The sequence below is a fragment of the Haematobia irritans genome, chromosome 2, assembly GCF_050003625.1.
Source record: "Haematobia irritans isolate KBUSLIRL chromosome 2, ASM5000362v1, whole genome shotgun sequence".
Lineage (NCBI taxonomy): Eukaryota > Metazoa > Arthropoda > Insecta > Diptera > Muscidae > Haematobia > Haematobia irritans.
The window spans coordinates 61,486,543-61,513,256 of record NC_134398.1 but is presented as its reverse complement, the minus strand read 5'-3'; the positions used below and the strand labels follow the sequence as shown (position 1 = coordinate 61,513,256).

The window sequence follows — 26,714 nt, the reverse complement described above, 5'->3', positions numbered from 1 at the left end:
CAAAAAAAAAAAAAAAAAAAAAAACAAAGAGATATCTCGTCGCTGTGGAAGTAAGTAAACAATTTTACTTTAAATCTAAGAGCCATTGTCGAGGCGCCAAAGCTTTCCAAAAAATTTTCCTCAAAGCAGATCCAAAAAAAAGTTCATGGTTAATTGCTGGCAATCTGGAAACAAACCAGCCGCTTTATTCCATACATCCATCCATCCATCCATCCATGCCTCTCTTAGGGCAATACAAAGAAAACTTTAAACTTTTCTTTCGACATTTTCTTTCAGTTGCTGCTTAACAAAAATTAATTTATCAACATCAATGCCACCGCCAACGCAATGGATTTTTTTGTTGAGCCGCATCACACAGTCGCCCCATCACATCTTCGCTTGTTAAGAGGGAAAAAATATGAAAAATGTTTCTTCAAAAGATATTTTCTCTTCATTTTTGTATTTTTCAGCCTCTGGCCCTCTCGACTTGAGTCCTTTTTGTGTTCGCCTGTTCGGGTTTTGATGAACAGGATAGGAATAGATTTTCATATTCCGTATGTAAACAAAAATACAAAAAATATTAATTTCCTTCTTAGAGATGAAACAGAATAAAGCGAAGCAAAAAAAAAACAGATTTCACTGAAGCTTTATTAAAACCCTCAATAATCTTGTGGATAGAATGAAGAAGCTATGAATAGAAAGACAACGCACGCAATATAGTCTGGCAAAAAAAGATGAATGCGAATCAAAAAACATTAAGGGGAGGGGAATATGATCGGAAAAAAAAATTTAGCAAATTTTCATATCGAAACCAGAAGGTACTGTAATCACTTACCACTCCAGAGAACAACCAAAGCTAAAATACCTAGAATATATAAAGACCGCAATGGGAAAGGTTCATGTTTCATTTGCGTTGGTGTTTATATGGAATATTTTCCCTTGGCATTGGTGATAATATTCCAAAAATGATGTGCTGCTGGGACATGTGTTTCATTAGTAATGATGGATTGATAAATACATTTCTAGAAAATGATTTCCATGGTTCATTAAACATGGCCTTCTTTGAAAGAATCCTAAAATTAACAACTTTCTAGTGAAAGTTTACGAGAATAAATTTAATCTTGAATACAAACACATGTAGTCAAGGTAATGACTACATATAAGTCCAATAGTCACTGGTAAAAATCTTAGAGAATGAAATAAGTCCAATAGTCACTGGTAAAAATCTTAGAGAATGAAAACTCTTAAGGGAGGTCATAACTTTCTTCTCCCGCTTAGAAAAAGAGAAAACCTGATTTAATATTTAATCGAAAGCAATTTTATCACAATCTTACGACGATGTCTATAGGAAGGTCATTGTGTTCAAAGATTACATTATGAAAACAAACCAAAGACAAAAAAGAAGAAATAATCAAAACGACGTAATGTTGGAACTGATTAAAAATCCGCGAATGTACAAGGCTCCTGTAAGGAGAGACCTGGGACTATTGTCACTCCCAAGGATAAGGAAAACGCCTGGAATGAAACAATAAATCCACCGTTCCCAAATCTGAAATCTTTGTTCTCATGACACTAATTCTGAAAAATTCTTCAAAATTAATGAAATTGTCTTTAAATTTGTTGTCTTTTTGCATCTGACTAAAACCAAAAAAAAAAAAAAACGTTAAAAAATAGGAGATGTTTGGAACATGTGTAGAAATATAAAAACTTGGATCGACCACGATTTCTATGAAGTTCAAATAATCTTTTTTGGCACTTGTAGTTTCACTATCGTGGGTCCATCCTAGGGATCTATATTACAAACCAGTAATCGTATTTGCGACTTTTCGATTATTGACTTTTAATAAAAAATCGATTTTCTATCATTTTTACCAATCAAAATACGAATATTCGATTTTTCACAATCGAATTTCATAGAAATAATGACTCTACAAAGTTCGATTTTATGAAACCTATTTGTCTTTATATGAGTGTTATCAACAATAGTTGGTAAGAAAAGCCAAAACTTAGTGTTCCAGTCAAACATGTTAAGTTTTTTTTTTAAATTATTTTAACGTATTTTTAAAATGTGCAATAAAAATTTTTAATATGTACGAATCATTTATCATTACCCGTATCAAGGAAAGGATTAATTTCCACCAATTTGATATTTTATTTAAACAAATAAGATTTTTTTTTTTGATAATATAATTCTATAAATAAAAATTAAGATATTTGTGTTCGTTTCCTTAAATCTAGGAACATTTCAGTTTAATTGAAACCATAGAATAAATTATTAAATAGATTTTTGATTTTCAAAATTAAAAAAAATAGTTCAAAATCTAAAATCGATTTTTGATAGTCAATATTTAAAATTAGTTCAAAATCTAAAAACGATTTTGCGATTATTTTTAGGTTTACTAATCGATTTCTACTTTTTTAGACTTTCATTCCAAAATTCGAATAATCGATTTATGGAACTCTACACTCAAAAAAAAGTGAACTCTCTATTTCACTAAAGCCAATTTAACTTTATATTAGTTCATAGAATCATTATGTTTGGAAAAAGTTTACTTTACTCAAATAATTTTTTGCGTACGTTAGTTAAATGGACTAAAACACAGGAAAAAATTATACAAAAATAAAGCATAAAGGTTTCCTAATTTCGTATTTCTCACAAAATAGTTCATTATTTCTTTAAATTTGTAAATTTTACCAAAAATGTGTCCATCATGAACTTCGTATGGCACTAAAGACATTCTTGCAATTTTGAACTCCAAGATTTCTCTTAAAACTACAAAGTTTTCTTTAACAAGTGCAAAAACTTAGTTATGTCTAATAAATTTTCTTGAATTTGTCGAAAACTATTTACTTATTTTTACCATATCGGAGTGATGCCAGCGCTTGTAATACTGTTTAGTTAAAATTTTCTAAAAAAATTCAAAATTTTCTAAAATTAATCGAAAGTTATCTTTCCTGGTGGGTTCACTGTTTTTTCAGTGTAGTATATCCACGTAAGACATAAAACGACGTACTACCAAGCAACGAAACCAATGGAAACTTCAAAAAAGACAAATTCTTCTAAATGACGGTATTTTTTGAAAGGATGTTAATGTTTTTAATTGTTCCAAATAAAAATCACAATTTCTTAACGATAATTTTTAAACGGTGCTAAAACCACTAATGTAATTAGTGCTAGGTCCCATTGGACCTAATCACGCAAAAGCTAAACTTTAAAAGTTATGTATGAATAAAAATCAAAAAGGTCCATCGGGACCCCATCACGCACAGAAGGGCTAATTGATATGAGAAAATCTTGTAAGAATTTTTAACAAGTCCTAGAGTTCCCTAGGACTTGGATGGCTTCAATAAACGAGAACACTCGTTTCGCTCATTTCGAATGACCATTTGGCAACAACTACACTCATAACAATGTTAATTTGTATCCATTTCAAAATTCACTACTTTCCAGATTCTTTAAAATGACCAAATCACTGAAATTTAAATCTAGGACTTTTAAAAATGACGTTCAAAGATAAATCTAATTTATATATTTTTTCAATTTGTCACCGTCGTACAAAAGCTGTTATTTCGAAAATCCAAACTATAAGAGAGTTAAAAAAAAAAACAAGTGAAAAACGAGTTTGAGAAAGTTTCCTTAAATTTAATAATTTCTTGTGTACATTATTAAAATAAACGAAAAAAAGGGGGGGTTGGGGAAAAACTTATACACAAATGGCTAATACACGATTTTCTCAAGAGAATTGAATTTATAATTTTTCATTTTGGAGTTTTAATCATCACGACGCATTGATTTCTACAAAGCATAAAGATTTACTAAATTCGTGCCTCCCATAAAATAGTTCAGAATTTCTTAAAGTTTCTACATATTACCAAAAATGAGCCCCTCTTGAAATTTGAAGCTTTTTCCTTCAAACTACGAAACATTTATTTAACAAGTGAAAAAAAACTAATTTTTTTTTAATAAATTTTCTTGTATGTGTCGAAAAATATTTACTTATTTGTGTGAAATTGGAGTGGCGTCTACGTTTGTAATACAGTTTAGTTAAGATTTTCTGAAATTACCCAAAATTTTTCTAAAATTAATCAAAATTTTCTGTCGTGGATGGTTCACTGCTTTAGTAGTGTAAATTTGGTTTAGTGTAAATTTGGTTTCTGGTTTCCTTACCACAATTTTTTTCTTATTCCTTTAATCTAAAGATTAAAAAAATCACTTAAAGATTGTTTCGCTAAACCTAAATAAAACTTGTTTTCGTTTAATTAGAATTTATCAATTAGAGATAGATGCATTCTTCTTAACTTTAGGTTGCATAATCTTTCTTATTCCATCAATTTCTTTTTTCGGTGCATATACACTGAAAAACCATGCCCGTTTCCAAAGACTTTGGCTTTACTTTAAAAATTTTGGTATTGATCCCGAGCCAAAGAAGCGGAGAATACAACTAAAGATACTTTTAAGACACAATTCTCTTTTAAATTTGGGTTTTGTGTACTTGCTTCTAGGAAGAAAATTTTAATTTTTCGTTTTTTCAGCTTGTTTTCTTCATATTGTATCAAAGTCCTTTAAAATAAATTGTTGAAAACCATGTCCTATATTTGAATGATGTTTTCTTTGTAGTCAAGATGAAAACAGACAACAATTTTAAAAACAATTTCATTAAATTTGAAGAATTATTAAAGTCAAGTTGACCTTAGCCCAAAAATGATTTCTTTCATGTTATGGTATCCATTTTTAAGTAAAATCACTTAATTATAAGGACAATACGACTTCATTGAAAAGTTTATCGGTTTTTGGGCAAGGAAAAAAACTTTATATTAGATTAATATGTCTTCTATGCTAAGCAAAATTTGCATTCGTATTTTAAAGACATGAAATCTTTGACCTCACGACAATATTTGTTCAGTGTACACACAACAACTATTGACCTAAAAACAGCGTTGCCAATTTAGCTATTTTCCCGCTAGATTTGTTTTTTTAGCAGGAAAAAAATGAATTTAGCTTTTAGCTATTTTTCTGGCTTTTTTTCATGACCGTCTTAGCTATTTTTGGCTTTATTTATTTTCGACACGTTTCTATTGAAATATGCATAAAACGGCTTTTTCTATCTAAGCCTTGTTGTCACAATAAGGTTTTCCACATATTTCAAAGCTCAATTGAAACATTACATTTATAATATTAGAATTTGACTCGCTTATCCTTTTTATGTTATTGCAATATTCTAAATTTATTATGATATTACCAAATTAAAATAGTAGATGGGAATTGCTTTGTACGCTGAAAAACTATTGTCGTGAGGCCAAAGAGTTCTTGTCCTTAAAATACGAACGCGAATTTTGGTTATAATAGCATTTGTGAATTTCTCTTATATAAACTTTTTTCCTTGTCCAAAAGCCGATAAATCCATTTTGTCCTTATAATATCATCATGATATCACAATGGACTGAATAGTCTAAGTGAGCCTGATACATCGGGCTGCCACCTAACCTACAGTTAAGTGATACAACTTAAAAATGGGTATCTTTACATGAAAGAAGGCTATGCAAGTCATCCCGTTTTTAAAGCCGTTTTATCGTGAAGTTTCATTCAGGAAATGATATATAGTCAATAGGCAATAAATGCGCTGGCCTTCCATGAAATTTAAAAATAAATCAAAAAATGTATATTCTTAGAAAATTATTATATAAGCTTAAGAAATATGAATTGAATGTAATTACATAAAACCAAATGTAAAATTTATACAATATGTTGGCAAATAAAAGTTAAATTGAAATTGAAAATGAAAGAAGGCTAGGCTAGGGTCAATTCTAAAAAATTCTTAAAATTAAAGAAATAGTCTTTCTGGAGTTTTTGTATCTTGACCACAAACCAAAAAAGCGTTCAAAAATAAAAGATGTTTTTCAACACTTTGTTTTAAAAACGTATTCATATAATAATTTCTACTTGAAGTCGAGTCTGAATTTGGAAATTTAAATTGTCGTTAGCCCGTTTTTAAAGCTCTTTGATAGCTCATGAAGAAAAAGCTGAAAAAACGAAGAAATTCCAATTCGGAATCAATACCAAAATCATTAGTGTACAAAATCTTTGGAACCGGACATGCTTATTTTCAGTGTATATAAGAGGGTTAATGGAATGGATTTACTTTTACGAAAATTGGACAACAATAGGTTTGTTTAGTTAATTTCCCAATAAAAGTTATTCAGTATAAACTTGCAAGATAGTAGGTTAGGTTAGGTGGCAGCCCGATGCATCAGGTTCACTTAGACTATTCAGTCCATTGTGATACCACATTGGTGAACATCTCTCTTATCACTGAGTGTTGCCCCATTCCATGTTAAGCTCAATGACAAGGGACCTCCTTTTTATAGCCGAGTCCGAACGGCGTTCCACATTGCAGTGAAACCACTTGAAGAAGCTTTGAAACACTCAGAAATGTCACCAGCATTACTGAGGTGGGATAATCCACCGCTGAAAAACTTTTTGGTGTTCGGTCGAAGCAGGATGGGTTCGATCCATGACCTTGTGTATGCAAGGCGGGCATGCTAACCATTGCACCACGGTGGCTCCCAAGATAGTAAGAATGGGTTTTATTCTCTTGGGTAAAATTAGTAGAAGTGTGCACGTTCATTAATTCAGCGGTTTTAAACAAATTAAAACGAAAGACATTTATATTTTCTAATTCTAGTGCAATTGGATTTGTTGATAATTAACCAGCTGATAATTGCAAGTCTTTACTGGGAAACTGGTGATAGTAATCAAAATGTATCGAGTACGCAAACGGAGCTAATTTAATTTAAATATTTAAATATTGTTATAGTCTCACAGAAGTAGAATTAAAATGAATACAAATAAAATAATATGCATTTTAAATGAAATAAAGCCTTTAATTTTGCTAAATTTCAATCAAAAATGTAATTTTTGATACAAAAAAAATTAGCTTTTTTTGCTTTTGTTTTTGGCAAATCTAGCGTATTTTTTTGAAACAATTCTGGCAACGCGGCCTAAAATAAAAGATTGTGCAACCTAAATTGAAGGAGCAGCAATTTACGCAATACTAAGAACAATTCTTCTAAATAATTTTATTTAAAAGAAATTTGTTTATATTTGCTTAATTTTTTCATTAAATTGAAGACACGAAACTTTTAAAATTACGTCCCTTCATTAAAGTCGTACGTCTTTGAAGTAAGATAAGGTGAAGAAAAACATTCTGAATTTAACAATGTTAATTTTAATATTGATTTTTTATTCTTTGGTTTAAAGGTTTAAGAAAACATTGTATACTTTTTTAAGTAGTTGTTAATGTTTGAATTCTTAAACTGAAATTTATTTATATCTTAATCCCAAAAACAGAAAAAAACTTCCCTAAGTGATATCTGTATTCTATATGGAGCCTAGATTTTATGGTAGGAAATTCTCTGAAACAATGTTTTACGTTGAAAAACCTGCATCTATGGCTTGGAATCAATACCACAATATTTAATGGAAGATTAAAATCTTTGCATATCAATACACTTTTTTGAGTGTATTTAAAAATCGTAAAATATTTCCTAAAATATTCGTTTGTTACTTCTTTTAGTTTTACTTTATCTTATTTTACATATTCGCAGATGTGATTTTAATTTCAAAATTGAAAAGCATTTGACTACTTTAATTTCTTTTAGGTAAGATCTTCCAGTACTGTTCATCCAAGCGAGCATAACATTTTGTTGCTTCTTCTCCATTTTCCCTCATGAGGAATGATGAAACTGTTAAATTTCTTTTCTTGTTTTCAGCCCATTAGGAAAATTAGAGGATGGGGAATCACTATTTGGGAATATGGAACTTATTTTAAAAATATAAAATAAATTCCAACATAAAATGTTCTACTACCCACGTAAGAAGGCAAAACCAACACGAGAAATTATAAGTTTGATTTTTTTTTGTTGTTTAGCAAAAACAACGACAACCACATTTAAAAAAGAACCTCACCCAACATACAAACAACATTCCCAACGATTTTGTGTTCCTGTTAAAACGCCGAAGGATATTCTGGGTTTTGTTGTTGGAAAACGGAATCTGGCTGTGGTTGTCTCAGTGATGTCGTTATTGTCCCCATTCTTGTTTTTAGATCCTCCTTACATAGGATAAGGGTATATTAACTTTGTCATTGCGTGTGTAATGCATTGAAATACTGGTCTCAAATCCTGTAAATTATTTACAGGGTGGTTGTTATGTAATGCAACAATGTAAAGCGTATGTAATCCAAAGGAAAAAATTTCGAAAGTCACATCAGATTTTAGAATCAGTTTTGACCTTTTTTACGGATTTGGGTATTGATTCCGTGCCAAATATGAGGCTTCTTTAAAATAATGATCAATAAAGTTAAAATTGGAATACAGATCTCATTTATCGAATTTTCGTTCTCTTTATATTGTTTTAAAGTAAAAATGCTTTCTTAATTCAAAAAAAAAATTAAACCAAAAATGCAAAATCCTGAAAATAAATTTTAGCCTATATGTGAAGCGTTTTTATCTTAAAGATTCAATATATCAGTTAATGTAAAGACGATTTCCAAAATCTAAAATGTGTTTCTTTAATTTAAGAATAGATTGACTTACTAATGCAAATTTCAAAGCTAATCTCCTAAAATTTTAATAATGGTGATGAGTTCTGTTGGAATGTCCATAGTCTGCTTGTCTACCTGGGTAGACAATATTGTCTTTAGGATATTTTCCCGATAACATTGAATATTTATTTTGACCCCGCGTTTGGTGAATACGAGAGGGAGCGACCATTGGCTGTTAGGCCCGCTCACACCAATGCCATCGGCGACGCTCGAGTTCTGGTGGCCAACCGATGGAGTAAACTTTCAGCTGACTTCTTCGGCAAGTAAGCCTGATAATTTTGTTTGTTCACAAAGTGCTCAATTTGGAATAACCACTTTTGAGCAAGCGAAGCAACTCTTCGCCTCTTTCCAGTCTAACTTTTTTAGATTAGGTTATAGAGAATGGAACCAGCCCTTAGCAAAAGGGGCTGGTTCTCACTTAGACCATGTTGATCCTTTGTGTTTCCCCATAGTTGTTTTCTCTTCTCTTCATCAATCGTATTCGGGTTTCCAAACTAGTTCCCAATAAGAGCTTTCTAGGTCTTCCATCTCGAGGTCTTGATAAAAGCAAGTATATCCTTCAGATTCTAGTTCCTTACATCCGTTATGTTCTGAAAGAAAAAGAAGCCCAGTATCTTATTTCTTCTAAAGGAGAATGCTGGATACTGGCACAGAAAATGGTAAGAGACTTCTAATGTCTCCGGGCCCAGGCACCATCTACAAATATCGTCAGTCATTAAACTAATCCTTACCACGTATTTTGCAATTGTGTTATGTCCTGTTATGATATCTATTAGTGGTCTAAAATCATCTCCATATGTCGCCATCAGAAAATTAGAGTGCTTACCGCTCTTGTCGTCCCATATCAGTTTGGTTTGCTCGCAGTTCGCAGAGGAACCCCAACGTCCTTTTCATAAATCATTGTATTTACCATTGATAATGTAATTATATAAAGATAAATGGGGATGTAATTCGTCCCGCGTGCGCCTCCTTTAGCCAGTACATAAGCCTCCTCATTACCCATTATTCCATAATGCCCAGGAACCCAGTAAAGAGTGCTCTAATCACTCTACGACGGCGTCTGACTACCTTCGACGTTATGTTCGCATTTCCTAAGGCCTTTATAGCTGCCTACTGTTGATAAGAAAATGATATCACTCCTGAATATCGGCCTCAGCAAAAGAAGTTCAGCGGCTTTCGCAATGGCAAATACCTCCACGTGAAAGGTGCTGCATCGACCATCCATTTTGTATGAATCATTAATCCGCAACTTTTCGCAATAAATACCACTGGTCTCCAAAATGCATGCGTCCCTCTTTCCACTTTTTATACTTGGTATAATGAATTTCAACTGGCCTCATATACATGCTGAGTCGCCATAAAGTCTGTCATAATATCTCGCCCAACTGGAGGAACGAGTTAAGTGTGTCTTCATTCGGCGTTTCCGAGCGAATCTAGGATCTTCAGCCTCATGAGTATCACCCACGCTGTTTTTCTGATATACAGATCAAGTGGGCAAACTCCCATCAGTACCTTTAGAGCTGCGGTGGCCGTTGTTCTCATTGCACTAGCCATATAAATAAGGGTCATCCTGTTTATTCGAAGAGCACTAGCTCCGTTTTCCTTGGGTTAGGTTAGGTTAGGTGGCAGCCCGATGTATCAGGCTCACTTAGACTATTCAGTCCATTATGATACCACATTGGTGAACTTCTCTGTTATCACTGAGTGCTGCCCGATTCCATGTTAAGCTCAATGACAAGGAACCTCCTTTTTATAGCCGAGTCCGAACGGCGTTCCACATTGTATTGAAACCACTTAGAGAAGCTTTGAAACCCTCAGAAATGTCACCAGCATTACTGAGGTGGGATAATCCACCGCTGAAAAACTTTTTGGTGTTCGGTGGAAGCAGGAATCGAACCCACGACCTTGTGTATGCAAGGCGGGCATGCTAACCATTGCACCACGGTGGCTCCCTTTTCCTTGGGTTAATAACCAATCCACACCGCTTTGCCCAATCGGATAAAACTTGTAATGCCTGACGCCATTATGGAACTTGTATCCCTTTGTTGTGCAGAATAGCCAGAATCTCATCTACTACTAGTAACCAAAGTAAAGGCGATATCACTCCTCCTTGAGGCAGACTCCTTGTTGTAGTCGCGTTTCTTGTAGCTACTACCATGCAAAATGTCGTTCGATCGCTAGATCTGACCTCTTGACCTTCGGAGAGGAACAGATTAATCTGATCTGCTTGATGGGCTATATGGTTTCAGGTTTTTATATATGTAGGTCCCATATAAATCGAGCCGCAGATTTGGCTTTTGAAAATCTAGAGGTACTTTAGGTCCACAAATAAGTGGGCCCAATATGGTGTGTATCGGCCCATATTTTTATTTTTGAACCGATCTTCTTAAGGAAGTATGTTTTTTATGAAATCTGTCACATATTTTATACAATAACTCGTCACTACGAGGGATTTTCAAAGGTAACTATTATATTTGGTCCATGGTGGTGGGTATTTAAAATTCGTCGTAAAAGTACTTTTGGCTGTATATTTTGTTTTTATTTTTAGTTATCTTTTGTGTTTCTTCATCATTGTCGTTTGCTTTGTTTGTTATGTAGTTGCATAAATATACCCTGCAGCTAACACATACTCGCATTTCGACTATGTTGAATAACGAAATCTTAAAGGAACATTAATCAAATGTTTCCTTTTCCCGGAAATTTAACAAGTGATGAGCTGAGGTGAAATGGTTCCACGTATATGTGGTTTGTGTAAACGCACATTATTTTGCCCCATAGCTATACTCGTACCACAATTTCGTGTCATCTTGAGGGTAGTAATGAGAGGAAGAAAGCTTAACATTTCGCGAGTATGTCATTTTAGAGGTTTTCCCCAACATTTTTGGAAATTTCCCTAAATTTTCCACACAAGCACACATTTCACATCATATGACTAAGAGTGTAAATTCATACACTCGCTTAGTCTTGCATATAGGCAAGCTCGCGCATCCATACACTTGGCCATATAACCTCAAGCATTGACACACTCAATGTATAGACTCCAAAACCCCAGCGTTTAAACCATGCAGACGTTTAGAGGGTTGCGGGTGATGTTCATTTGAATGTCAAACCACAATACTTTAGACTTAAATTTTTTCTGACAAAATCCGGAGATCCAAAAATGTCAAATACACTTTGTATGCTTATGCATAGTGACATACCAATCTACATATATGGGCGAAATTTGATACAGCAACAAACATTGTGATCATGAACGTGAATTTGTTTAGCATTTTTTGGGTGAGCGTGTATTTTACCGCATTTGTGAATTCTATAGTGATCGTTAATCGTTAAAGTGAATTTTATCGTGAATGTGAATTTTAATGTTAATTCCACTACCTGCACAAAAATAAACACGAAAATTCTTCCAATTAAAGTCTTAATTGAGTTTTAAAAAATATTAAATTAAAAATTTAATTGGTTCAACAAATTTTTTAATTGAAACAAAAATCAATCACAAAAATAGTAATAGTATCAATTAATTTTTTAATTGGATCAATTACTTTTCAATTGACGTTCTTATGTACCCTAAATTGTGAGTTAGTCCATACGTGGTAGAGAGCCAGAATTGAAATATGGGGGTCGGTTATATGGAGGCTATATACAATTATGAATTTGATATGGACCAATTTTTGTGTGATTGGGGATCGATTTATCTGAGGGCTATATATAACTATAGACCGATATAGACCTAGTTAAGCATGGTTGTTAACGGCCACATAACATACTAGCACAATGTACCAAATTTCAACTGACTCGGATGAAATTTGCTCCTCCAAGAGGCTCCAAAACCAAATCTCGGAATCGGTTTATATGGGGGTTATATATGATTATGGACTGATATGGACCACTTTTGGCATGGCTGTTAAATATCATATACTACCATCACGTACCAAATTTCAACCAGATCGGATGAATTTTACTTCTCCAAAAGGCACCGAAGTTCAAATCTGGGGATCGGTTAATATGGGGGCTATATATAATTATGGACTGATATGAAACAATTCATGCATGGTTGTTGGATACCACATACTAACATCACATACCGAATCGGATGAACTTTGCTCTTCCAAGGGGCTCCGGAGGTCAAATCTGGGGATCGATTTATATGGGTACTATATATAATTATGGACCGACTTCGAGCAATTTTTGCATAGGTGTTTGATGCCGTATATTAACACCACGTACCAAATTTCAACTGAATCAGATGAATTCAAACTAGAACATTTTCTTTAACATGTGAAAAAATTAACTATGTTTAATTAATTTTCTTGAATTTTTCGAAAAAAATTTACTTATTGTTGTAACATTTTCTAAAATTAGCCAAAATTTGTCTTACTAGTCCGTTCACAGTTTTTTCAGGGCATGAAACTTTAATACACACACTTCATTATTGAAGGCATTTTCGTGATTAAAATAGAGAGATATAAAGAAAGAAAAATATACAACTTAATGGATATATGGAAAGAAAACAAAACTTTAGTGTGCAATTAATGGAATTTCTAACTTACAATAGCCCCACCTTGTGGAAGAGTTACCCTTAAGTACACTTATTTTAAGTCATAATGCTTCGATCTTATGATTCTCCTAACTCAAATTTCAGTATGTGAAACAATTTCAAGTTTTCGTGTTACCATTATAACAATCCACATAAGTATATTCCTCTGCAGGCATCGTAACATACTTACACAAATTGCCATCTAAATAGAACAATGTGACAAAATTCTTACCTTGGTGGTGGATCCGCTTGAATTTCACACGCAACTTCGACAGTTTCATCCTTTGAGGCGCCAATTAAAATGACACGATCTAAGTGTTTACAAATTGGTGTGTCTGTTAGTGAAAAGAATAAAAGAGATGTATAAGTATATATAAGTTTAAATTAAATATAGCATAAGATAAAGACAGTCTATGAGCTTTATGGAGTTTTGATTTTATTTATATATAACTGGGGTGGAACATAGAGTTAGTAAAAAATATAGGACATAATTAAATCTAAAGCAATTTTTAGACAAACTTCGCAAAACTTTATTTATGGTTTATCAGACGATAAATATGTATTAGAAGTTTCGGAACATTTTAGACATTTTTACAAATCTTCGACAAATATATCTAAAACTAAACCGATTTCTTCCAAAATAGATACTTTGGCTAAATTTGAAGTTGATTGAACCAAAACTGCGACCTAGACTTTGATTACAAAAATGTGTTCACAAAATCGATTGTTGTAATGAAAATTCTGCATTTACAATGTAATCACAGATGTGTCAATCAATTTACTTTATTTACAACCTTATTTCGTTCATTGTTCTATTTGGCGCTTATTATTATAAAATTTTGATTGTATACAAGTCAAATAGTTGTCTGAACTAAATGCCTCTCTTTTGAAAAATTTTGATCGAATTCGACACTAACAGCCAATTTTTAAAACTTTCATAATTGGTACTTAGTAATCCACACATACAATTGATATTCACAGCCGAATTTTTTTGGAAATATTTTTCAAATATCAATAATATTATTATCAACTATTCAATGCTGAAGGTAAACGTGTCTTTTTAATTTAAAATAAAAACAACTGAAAAACTGAGTACTTTTCAGACGTTTCTAAATTTATTTGACTCCTTTTTGGACCTCCTATCAAATATTTTCATGAACAACACGCGCAGTGTGAAACTGTCCTAAGAAAACACCAACAAACAAATTTGGGCGTTCTTCTAGAAGCACAGCTTTAATTGTTTCAAATAGGTTAAGAATTAATAAAATAGTGCAAATTATTTAAATTTTGCCAAAAAAAAAATATGTTAAATCTCTTTTAGAAAAATTGCGAATTTTTAAAAATATGTGATGTCTAACATTCCAGACAAGCGTTATAATGCATTAAAAATAAAAAAAAAAAAAAACAAAAAAAATGTTTATTCGTCAAAATATCACAAAATTTCTTAATTCACATCCAAAACACAGGATTCGTATCACACCTTAAGATGCGACGCAAATTCAGTGCAACGCACCCTTACAAAAAATCGCTTCTGTAACATATACTCCCAAACATATTTTGCTTCAAGCATATACATTTTTGGGTATTGCCCAAACATTTATATGTTTGATCTCTACCAATATATAATATGTTTGAAAGCATATTGGTCTAAACAATATATGTCTGGGTAGTCTAAGTTCCAAACATTTTGTATTTTTGCATCCAAATTCAATAAAGTTGTCTTCCAAAAAACAATATGTTATTATGTGACCATATAATATGTTTGGAAGCATTTTGCACCCAAAAATATTATATGCTTAAAAAAATTCTCCCAAACAGTATTGTGCTCAAAATTTTATTTATTTATTTATATATTTACAATCATAATGAATTATGAAAATAAACAGGTAATATAGGTGCTAACAACATAGGTGTTCGACCTGAATGCTCAAAATTTTGTTTCTGCCCAATTGTATATTCCCCGACATCTTTCTCACTTCCACGAGATTTTTTAGTTCTTAGCACCTTTTTCTGTAATACAAACATTGTAGAAGAAATTATTCAATTTTATGATTTTTTTTTATTTTAATTTTACCTTTTGCCGGACGGGGATTCGAACAGCGGACCACACAGTTTGTAAGGATCAAAGAAGTAGCTGATCAATTGCACAAGGAAAAATAAAATGTAATAACAAGCAACAACCACCAACTTAATTCAATATCGCTCCCTGTTAAATAGCGCTCCAAGCTACTAAACACATATATGTTTATAGGCTATTTCTAAATTAATATATGTTTGCATCCAAGCATATTATATTTACAAACATTTTATGTCCCAAACATAATATGTTCTAACATATTAACATATATGTCCCAAACATGTTATGCTAGTTTATGAACAGTATATGCTTGCACTCAAAAATATTGTGTTTAAAAATTTGTGTTCAAACATATAATGTTTATAGCCAAACATATGAAAAACAGTCTTTTTCATCCGTGCGGCTGTTGAAATGATGGACATCCGTCCTATGACAAGCCATGTGTAGTTGAAATAAAAAACATCTTTGGGAGTACATCTTTTGGAAGTGCTTTTAAAGTTGTGCCTTTGGAAAAACTTCCAATTTTTTTTTGCTGGGAATATGGGATATATCTAACAAATGGATTCAGAATACTCAATGCTACTAGTCAGATAACAGCGCACATCTTCAAGTTTTTAGGATCAAATGGGGATCAAGTTTTAGATGTGGAACAACTTTATTGTGGTAAAGGGCGAATTTAAAGCGGTTCTAATGGAAAAATTCATCTCCAAGACTGCCTTTTTTCTATGAAACCGTAAAGGACGTGATGATGGTGAGTAGGTTCTTATTTATTTCTTAAAACTCTATGCAAATTTTCTGACTTAATATGTTGCGCTTTAGACTGGTTACGTCAGCCCATTTTATGGTATACCACTATGTACTCAGTTTGGACGCCATTTATGAATACTAATATACTCAAATTCCCAAAGATTTAACTCCCATTACATGTCAATTCTGCAATCCATGCTTTTAAATGTGAACATTTTTATACCCTCCACCATAAGATGGGATGTATATTAACTTTGTCATTCCGTTTGTAACACATCGAAATATTGTTCTAAGACCCCACAAAGTATGTATATTCTGGGTCGTGGTGAAATTCTGAGTCGCTCTAAGCATGTCCGTCCGTCTGTTGAATCACGCTAACTTCCGAACGAATCAAGCTATCGACATGAAACTTGGCATAAGTAGTTGTTATTGATGTTGGTCAGATAGTATTGCAAATGTGCCATATCGGGCCACTTTTATGTATAGCCCCCATATAAACCGAACCCCAGATTTGGCTTGCGGAGCCTCTTGGAGGAGCAAATTTCATCCGATTCGGTTGAAATTTGGTACGTGGTGTACGTATATGGTGTTTAACAACCATGCCAAAATTGGTCCGTATCGGTCCATAATCATATATAGCCCCCATATAAACCGATCCCCAGATTTGGTTTTGGAGCCTCTTGGAGGAGCAACTTTCATCCGATTCAGTTACATTCAAATTTGGTACATCGGGCTAGTATATGTTATGGCCGTTAGCAACCATGCCTAACTAGGTCCATATCGGTCTATAGTTATATATAGCCCTCAGATTAACCGATCCCTAATCACACAAAAATTTGTCCACATCGGTCCATAATTGTAACATATATAGCCCCTGTATAAAGCGATCCCCATATGTCATTTCTGGCTCTCTTATTACCGCGGAAAAGTCCATATCGGTTCGTAATTATTTTTAGACTTACCTATACACGTTTTATGTCTAAGATACACCTCGTATGGACTAACTTACAATTTATAAGAAGATGTAAAGAACCCAAGTAATTCGACTATGGATGACAGTCTCTCGTAGAAGTTTCTACGCAATCCATGGTGGAGGGTACATAAGATTCGGCCTGGACGAACTTACGGCCGTATATACTTGTTTTAAATTGTAATTGATAGTACATGATGAAACCTAAGAAAATGTATACATTAAAATTCGTTTCCTAGAACCAAGTACGAAAACTCAAATTTAAAATAAAATTGTGTCTTAAATATATCCCTATTCAAATTCTCTGCTTTTTGCTTTGGAATCGATAGCAAAACTATTAGACAAAATCTTTGGAACCTGGCTAGCTTATTTTCAGTACATACACGCACAGAAAAAAAGACGTTTGGAAAACGTGTACTAAAAACGTTTTTCTTTTGTTAGAGTTTTTTGAATTTCTTAGAAAATTTTAAACTTTTATCACCACAAAAATTCCTTTGTTACAAAATTTTTATCTTTTCAATAAAAAAATTATTTTTGAACCAACAACACAGTCCATTTCGTTTGTATCAAGCACTGTTCTTTTCTGACTTTAAGTTTTTAATAAGACACATTTTACAGTTCCATAGTAATAATTAAATACAGTAGTATGTAATGTTGAACATCTTTTCGGAAATTTCCGATCATATCTGGAATATATGTAAAAAAACTTTATGTGTTCGTCGAAGCAGGGATCGAACCCACGACTCTTGGTATGCAAGATGGATGTATCAACCACTGCTCCACGGTGCCCAACTAAATGTATGTTTCTGTTAAATAAAATTTGTTTAATCGGGCCGTGGGCGTCGCAAGGTATGCTATATAAATATAGCTTATAAAGATGATTGTCTATTGATGACAATAACAGCTACGTAGCCCAGTGTATAGTTGTTGGCTTACAAATTGCATGATCCGCGTTTCGATTCTCCGTACAGGCGAAAGGTAGAATTTAAAAAATTATAAAATTGAATAATTTCTTCTACATTGTTTGTATTAGAGAAAAAGGTGCTAAGAACAAAAAAACCTCGTTGAAGTGAGAAAGAAGATGAACACAGACTCCGCAATGGCATTCCGGTTTGAAAACTTTTTGCCAAAAAGAGTGGCACCTTCGAGCTTTGTTTTATCTATGGTCCAACCATATAATTAATGCAGTTGTGACTTATTGCTTTCGGGAAAATCTGGTTCGTATTGCTGAACTTTCGGCCATTCGTACTTATTTCTGTTTATTTCAATTGCTACATGCCACTCTACCAACATGTTTTTTAAAGCTTAAATTAAATTAAAAGTTAAATTTATGCCTTTTCCCCATTCAACAGCAAAGGCTGCAAAAATATAAAAAATCATAACAAAAAAAAAAAAACAAAACAACAATAATTTTAAAATTTTAAATATGAATAAAAATGAACAATAAAAGTATCGCATAACGAAACGTAAATTACTGTGAATAAAAATTAAACAATATGTGTCAATTCTTTCAACAATTCATTTCCATTTCATTTAAAGCGACTGGTGAAAATATCCAAAAGAAAAAAATGTATAAAGAAGCATTTTCGGTTGTACAGCTTTGAGGCTTCTTCATAAGAAAAAAATTTCCCAGCCATATTTCATTTTGTTTAAAATTACTTACGAAGGACTATAATTTATTACATTTATTTAAATGTCACACAAACAATCAGACCACAGTTGTACCCTTGTAAAAGTTAACAAAAATAAAACGAAAAAAAATAAACTTTTAACATAACTCCCGCCTCAAGACTTGGAATACTGGAACTGTGGACTTATATACGCACATAACGACAAACAGCACACTTATCATCATTTGACTTTGACATATTGTTTAACAACTTAAAAAGCAAACAGTTGAGAGTGTTTTCCATTCTTATGCTTTTCCTGAGTTTTCCACATCAACAAAAGATGTTTCTTATTATTATTTTTTTGTTTTCCTCCGACTCAAGCAAATGAAGATGGAAATAGTTTAAGGCAAAATGACAGGAAATGGAACTACTACATAACTATGCTACAGCATAGTGGGATGTGAAATGTCCTTTATCGATGATACGAAAACAAACACTAAGAACACTTTCAAGCCTTATTATTAAATAATAAGACTCTTAACATAGATCTTTCTGATCTAAGTTAAGCTGAATAATAAGACACCTCGATATTATAGCCGAGCTAAAACTGCACTATATGCAAAGCTCCTTGTACAAGGCTTTAAAATTTTAAAAATTAGAAAATAAAAGATTAAAACAAGTATATATGGCCGTAAGTTCGGCCAGGCCGAATCTTATGTACCCTGCACCATGGATTGCGTAGAAACTTCTACGAAAGACTGTCATCCACAAATTTCAACTCACATGGTTGTTAAATATCATATACTACCACCACGTACCAAATTTCAACCAGATCGGATGAATTTTGCTTCTCCAAAAGGCACCGGAGGTCAAATCTGGGGATCGGTTTATATGGGGCCTATATATAATTATGGACAGATATCGACCAATTTTTGCACGGGTGTTTGAAGCCATAATTTTAACATCACGTACCCAATTTCAACTGAATCAGATAAATTTTGGTCTTCCAAGAGGCTCCGGAGGTCAAATCTGGGGATCGGTTTATATGGGGGCTATATATAATTATGGACCGATATGAACCAATTTTTGCATGGTTGTTAGAGACCATATACTAACACCATGTACCAAATTTCAGCCGGATCGGATGAAATTTGCTTCTCTTAGAGGCTCCGCAAGCTAAATCGGGGATCGGTTTATATGGGAGCTATATATAATTATGAACCGATATGGACCAATTTTTGCATGGTTATTAGAGACCATATACTAACAATATGTACCAAATTTCAGCCGGATCGGATGAAAATTGTTTCTCGTAGAGGCTCTGCAAGCCAAATCGGGGGATCGGTTTATATGGGGGCTATATATAATTATGGACCGATGTGGACCAATTTTTGCACGGTTGTTAGAGACCATATACTAACACCATGTACCAAATTTCAGCCGGATCGGATGAAATTTGCTTCTTTTGGAGGCTCCGCAATCCAAATCGGGGGATCGGTTTATATGGGGGCTATATATAATTATGGACCGATGTGAACCAATTTTTGCATGCTTGTTAGAGACCATATACTAACACCATGCACCAAATTTCAGCCGGATCGGATGAAATTTTTCTTCTCTTACAGGCCTCGCAAGCCAAATTTGGGGGTCCGTTTATATGGGGGCTATACGTAAAAGTGGACCGATATGACCCATTTGCAATACCATCCGACCTACATCAATAACAACTACTTGTGCCAAGTTTCAAGTCGATAGCTTGTTTCGTTCAACAGACGGACGGACGGACGGACGGACATGCTCAGATCGACTCAGAATTTCACCACGACCCAGAATATATATACTTTATGGGGTCTTAGAGCAATATTTCGATGTGTTACAAACAGAATGACAAAGTTAATATACCCTATGGTGGAGGGTATAAAAATGTATAAAAATCAAAATTGAAATTGGAGTTTTTTTTTATATTTTATAAAATGCTTTCATTCAAATGTAATTACAAATCATTGCAATGAATCCGAAAACGGAAAATTTTCCTATGACAAGCAAGTGTAAAAATCATTGGAGATGATCCAAATTTGCCCTACTTCCGAATTACAATTTGGAGATCCACACTGACATCACGTACCAAATTTCAACCGGATCGGATGAAATTTGCTCCTCCAAACGTGCATGCAAATCTGGGGTTCGTTTACACCTAAAAGCCCGATATGGCCCATTTGCAATACCATCCGACCTACATCAATAAGAGCTCCAGGCTAAGTTACAAGTCGATAGCTTGTTTCGTTCGGAAATTAGTGTGATTTTAACTTTGAGCTTGTTCTTCAATTTTGTTTTTTTTTTTTTTTTAACAGCAATTACTCTAAAGGCAATTGTATTTTATTTTAGTTCATGGAAGCTAGGTTAGGTTAGGTGGCAGCCCGATGTATCAGGCTCACTTAGACTATTCAGTCCATTGTGATACCACATTGGTGAACTTCTCTCTTATCACTGAGTGCTGCCCGATTCCATGTTAAGCTCAATGACAAGGGACCTCCTTTTTATAGCCGAGTCCGAACGGCGTTCCACATTGCAGTGAAACCACTTAGAGAAGCTTTGAAACCCTCAGAAATGTCACCAGCATTACTGAGGTGGGATAATCCACCGCTGAAAAACTTTTTGGTGTTCGGTCGAAGCAGGAATCGAACCCACGACCTTGTGTATGCAAGGCGGGCATGCTAACCATTGCACCACGGTGGAAGCTATTATGCTTTAGTTAAAATTTCTCCGATATGAGAAAGTTTCATTGACTTTAATAATTTCTTGTTTACCTTACTTAAATGAACTAACGAGGGAGAAAAAAATACACAAATGGAGCTTAAATATTTATTTATTTATGTCTATGGCCCTTATAGACTTGCTTAAACTAAAAACAATATAAATCTAAAATATTTAAAATATCTTCAGAGGAAATGAATCAATAATTTCATATTAAGAATTTAAAACATTAAATTCTTTTAAATTCTTTTTTTCTTTTTACAAAATTTTTTTTTTAATTTTACCACAAATGCGTCCATCTTCAAGACATTTTTGCAATTTCGAACTCTAATCCTTTAAACAAAATAAATCAAAATTGTCGATTTAAATCAGAAAAATGTATTAATTTTTGTCAATTTTTGAACCTTCCACCTACAATCAATCAATTTCAAGCTGTTATAAGAGTTTTGCAAAAATGTTGCTCAGAAAATTTAACGAAATGTAAATTTGATTTTATGATTAGTTGTACAACTAATCTCATTATCATTCGAATAACTTCAAATTGATTTTATAATGTATAATTGTCCGCCACCGAATGGACAAATTAATATGCTTAGCCGTCAAGCCGCCGCCGACAAAAATGGGTCGGCTTCATTCTCTGCTGCAAATATTTATTTATAAACAAAATATAAAAGTCAACAAGCAATCACGAACATTTACGTTTTACATCCCAGCAAAAAAAATTTGGAAGTTCTTCCAAAGGCATAACTTTAAAAGCACTTCCAGAAGATGCACTCCCAATGATGTTCTTTATTTTAACTACCCAGGAAGTTCTTTTAATTCAATTTTTTATAACTTGGTTTTTTCATACTTTTAATGGATTATTTTAACTTTTTTTGTTTCAAATAGGTTAAAAACAGAGTAAAAATTCATAAAATGGTACAAATCATTTAAATTTTGTCGACAAAAATGCTAAATCCAATCTGAAAAAATTTTGCATTTTTGCAAATATTTGAGGTCAAACGTTTCCGACAAGCGTTAGAGTACATTAAAAATTATAAAAATAATTTATTTGACAAAATATTACAGAATTTTTTTTATTGTACAACCAAAACATTGAATTCGGATCACACCTAAAGAAGTGATGCGAATTCAGTGCAACGTCTGTTGAAATGGAGGACTTCCGTCCTATGACAAGCCCATGTTAAATTCATCGCTTCTGCGTCAATTTTGCACCACTTCCGGATCCAAAATGAACATTTTCATTACTTTTTTAGCGACGCTTTTTTTGCTGGGATATTCCTTCATGTTCGACTTTTAGCCTCACTGTGTTGTGTTGATGTCTTTCGTTATCTCTCTCATTCGCCATCTTTAGTGTTTCTTTATACTCGTTTAGAAAGAGAATATGTTTATAGGCAATTTCTAAATTAATATATCTTTGCATCCACGTATATTATATTAAAAAAAAATGTTATGTTCTAACATATTAACATATATGTCGCAAACATGTTATCCTAGTTTATGAACATTGTATGCTTGCACTTAAAAATAATGTGCTAATCTGAGTTCCAATCATATAATTTTTACACAGAAACATATGATAAACCGTCGTTTTCTTCCATCTATGTTTAGTTGAATGACAAGGGCCTATTGTTAAATCCAAGTCCTAAACTATTTAGAGAAGCACTCAGAAATGTCACGGGCATTACTTACAGGAAAACTATTTAGTTTTCCGCAGAAACTGCGATTGAATCTATGCGATTTCTGACGTATGCAAAAATAAACTAATCGACTTTTAATATTGACTAAAATCGATTTAAAAAGGTAACAATTTTATTGAAAGGAGAATGGGATGTTAATCTTTTTATACGATGGTTGCCTTTTACATTTCGGGGAAAATTGACATTTTTAAAGTTATACGTACTCAGAACGTTTTGACATACCAGCGCTACTGGTGTTAATTACAGCAACTTAAAATATTAATCTCGCCACCTTTCAACGTAGATTAACTAATCAACAGTGTATCGATGAACTAAATTAAATGTTTAGCTACGAAGCTCTGTCAAGGATCAATGTTTATCGATGATATGGTGAATTTAACCGGGATGGTACTTCACTCCAAGAGGAATTTTATGAAGGTCGTAAAAAAGTTTGGATTCAACACAATTTGTCAATCACTCAAAAAAGGCTCGCCTCGATTGGTCGAACGGAATGCTTCAAAAATACGATCACGGTGATTCGAAAGACGTGATTTTACGCGTATGAGCCCGAAAATAAACAGCAGTCGACTATTGAAAACCAGAAGAAGTGGTTGATGCGTACAGATTGCATGTTTTGGAAATACCTTAATCAGAATGGCAAAAGTGTTATGAAAATTGATTCAAACGCATGCAAAAGTGTATAGATTTAAGAGTTTTGATGATTAATATTTGTTTTTATACCCACCCATAATAAGTTTGTCGTTCCGTTTGTAACACTTCGAAATATCGATTTCCGTCTATATAAATTATATATATGCTTGATCAGGGAGAAATTCCGTCTGTAAGGATATCTGACTGTCTGTCTGTTGTAATCACGCTATAGTCTTCAATAATGAAGCAATCGGTCCATGTTTTGATATAACCCCCATATATAGGGAGCTACCGTGGTGCAATGGTTAGCATGCCAGTGTTGCCAGGTTAGGGGTTTTCCCCCCAAATTTAGGGGGTTTAGGGGGATTTTTAGGGGTAAAATTTATTTGGGGGGATTTTTGGGGGTAAAAAATTATTGCAGACCTTATAAAGAGGTGCAATTTTCAAGCAAATTCGGAACAATTCTAGCACGAGTTATGAGAAAAAAGATGCGGAAAGTCAACAAGAAGATCCTAAATACAAACAAGTATACAATAGCATTATTTTCGTTATCTTTTTTAAACTCTTCTGTTGAAAGGGCATTTTTAATATTTGACAAAATTAAAAACAATCGTATTTTAACTTAGCAGCTGAAAGCTTTTTAAGAGTAAGCCCGCTTTTTAAATTGATATACATATTGTATTATTACATCCATAGAAAAATAATTTCCTCAGGGATTAAATTTTAAACAAACGAAAATCTCTTTTGTTTTAAAGTATTTTCTTAAAAGCAAATTTTATTTTTTATTTACTTCAAACGAAAAAAAAAAATTTGCATCAAAAGAAAACTTAGTTTTTCTAAAATTTCGTTTCTCAGGAAAGAACTTTTCTTTCAGGATATATATTTGTGTTAAATTTAATTTTTAAAGTGTATCACTACAGGATTTTTTCACGTAATTTTGGGACCACTTTTTGTACTTTTATATTCTGAAAATTTTTGGGGGTTTTTGAAAAAAGCTTAGACCAATTTAGGGGTTTTTTTTCTTAAGATTTGGAGGGAACAATCAAAAATCACCTGGCAACACTGTAGCATGCCCACCTTGCAAACACAAGGTCGTGGGTTCGATTCTTGCTTCGACCGAACACCAAAATGTTTTTCGGCGGTGGATTATCCTACCTCAGTAATGCTGGTGACATTTCTGAGGGTTTCAAAGCATCTCTAAGTGGTTTCACTGCAATGTGGAACGCCGTTCAGACTCGGCTATAAAAAGGATATCCCCTGTCATTGAGCTTAACATGGAATCTGGCAGCACTCAGTGATAAGAGAGAAGTTCATCAATATGGTATCACAATGGACTGAATAGTCTAAGTGAGCCTGATACATCGGGCTGCCACCCAACCTAACCTAACCTTGCCCCCATAAAGACTAATCTCCCGATTTTACTTCTTGGCGTTATAGACTCGGTATTTTTTTATCCAATTTGCCTGAAATTAGAATTCTAGAGGTATTTTAGAACCACAAATACGTGTGCCGTGTAACGGTCCATGTTTTGGTATAGACCGATCTCCCGATTTTACTTCTTGGAATTCTAGATTCCGTAGTTTTTTATCCACATTGCCTGAAATAAGAAGTCTAGAGATATTTTAGGACCATTATGAGGTGCGCCGAAAATGGTGAGTATCGGTCTATGTTTTACTATAGCCCCCATATTGACCGATCTCCCGATTTTAGTTTTTGGGTTTCTAGAAACCGTAGTTTTAATCCAATTTGCCTGAAATTGAAAATCTATTGGTTTTTTAGGTTCTTTAATAGGTGTTCCGAATATATTGTGTATCGGTACAGTTTTTGATGTAGGTCCCTTATAAACCGGCCCTCTGATTTAGGGTCCAGATTTTAGAACTACAATTAGATGTTTTTAATGATGTTGATTTAACTACGTTTGTTTCTTGAAACCGTAATTTTACTGCTGTATATACTTGTTATAATCTAAGCTTATGAAGTTTGGTTGTGAATAAATTTCAATGTGTTACAAATATAATGATTTAAGAGAATACCCTGAATATCCTACATAAGGCACAATAAAAATATGGAAAAGACAATGCATCATGGAAGACATATTATGTCAAACAAAAATATATATACTGAACAGAGTCAGCTGCTAGCTCTAGCTAAAGTCGATAATAATTTAGCACACACACCCACACACATCCAAGCACATACTCTCATGCATGTATTCACAAACTGGAGGCAGGAAACTATTGGGACAAAAGCCGCCAAACAGGAAACGGATATTTGCAACTAAGCTTGTAGAGTTTTATGTATGAAAACAAACATGCATTCATATTTCTATTTACCATGCTGTCTGCGGGCAAAAAAAAACTAAATTTAGGTCTACTTGTAATAAATCATCAACTTCTTGATTTGTATGAACATTTCAGATTGTAGGAAAAAATATTGCAGTACATACATTCAGAAGAAGGAAATACTTTTACAACTGAATGCTGAGCTGCTTGTTGGTGTAAAGATAATACTAAAATATTATGTGAAAAACAGAAATCTCACAAACACACATGGACATTTTGGGATCTTTGTTTTTTTTTGTTATTTTTGCTGTTTTCTTTGCCATTATAGTTCTTCAAAGAAAAGATGATGAATTTGCATTTTGTAAACAGTAATGGATGCCTGGTTCGAGATAGTGTGCGAAAAGAAAATAATCTAGAAAATGCAAAATGCCTTTTTCCTTCCGACACTTTGTCATGAGTGATTGAGTGCGAAAAAGTAGTTCAAATTGCATTTTTTTGAAGTGATAGAAAGTTGAGGATAATCCATTTGTAGTAAGAACATCATCACCATTTGTGGGTTTTGTTGAATGGAGATAGAGAGCTATGTAGCTTATTTCTTTTTACCATTGCTCTTGAAGAAAGCTCATAGAATTATTCAATGTGAAGAATAATACTTCACTATTATTTATCAAGAAATTGAAGTCGTTTTAATAGTAAAATATTTTTTTTTCGAATTGAGTATAATAAAAAAGTTTACTTGGATCCAAAAGAATTGTAACCTTCACATGGAGACTTTGGTACTGATTACCAAAGATCTATTTCCAGCTTTAAATACACATATGTGAT

At 33.2% G+C, this 26,714-nt stretch overlaps 1 protein-coding gene across 1 annotated transcript in view; it reads right to left on the bottom strand.

Moving 5' to 3' along the window:
• side-II (sidestep II transmembrane protein) overlaps positions 1-26,714 on the bottom strand; it is a 645,324-nt gene that overhangs the window by 75,145 nt on the left and 543,465 nt on the right. The window contains exon 12 of the mRNA XM_075294734.1: positions 13,352-13,454. Coding sequence (XP_075150849.1) covers positions 13,352-13,454 — 103 coding nt within the window. The remainder of the gene's footprint in view (positions 1-13,351; positions 13,455-26,714) is intronic.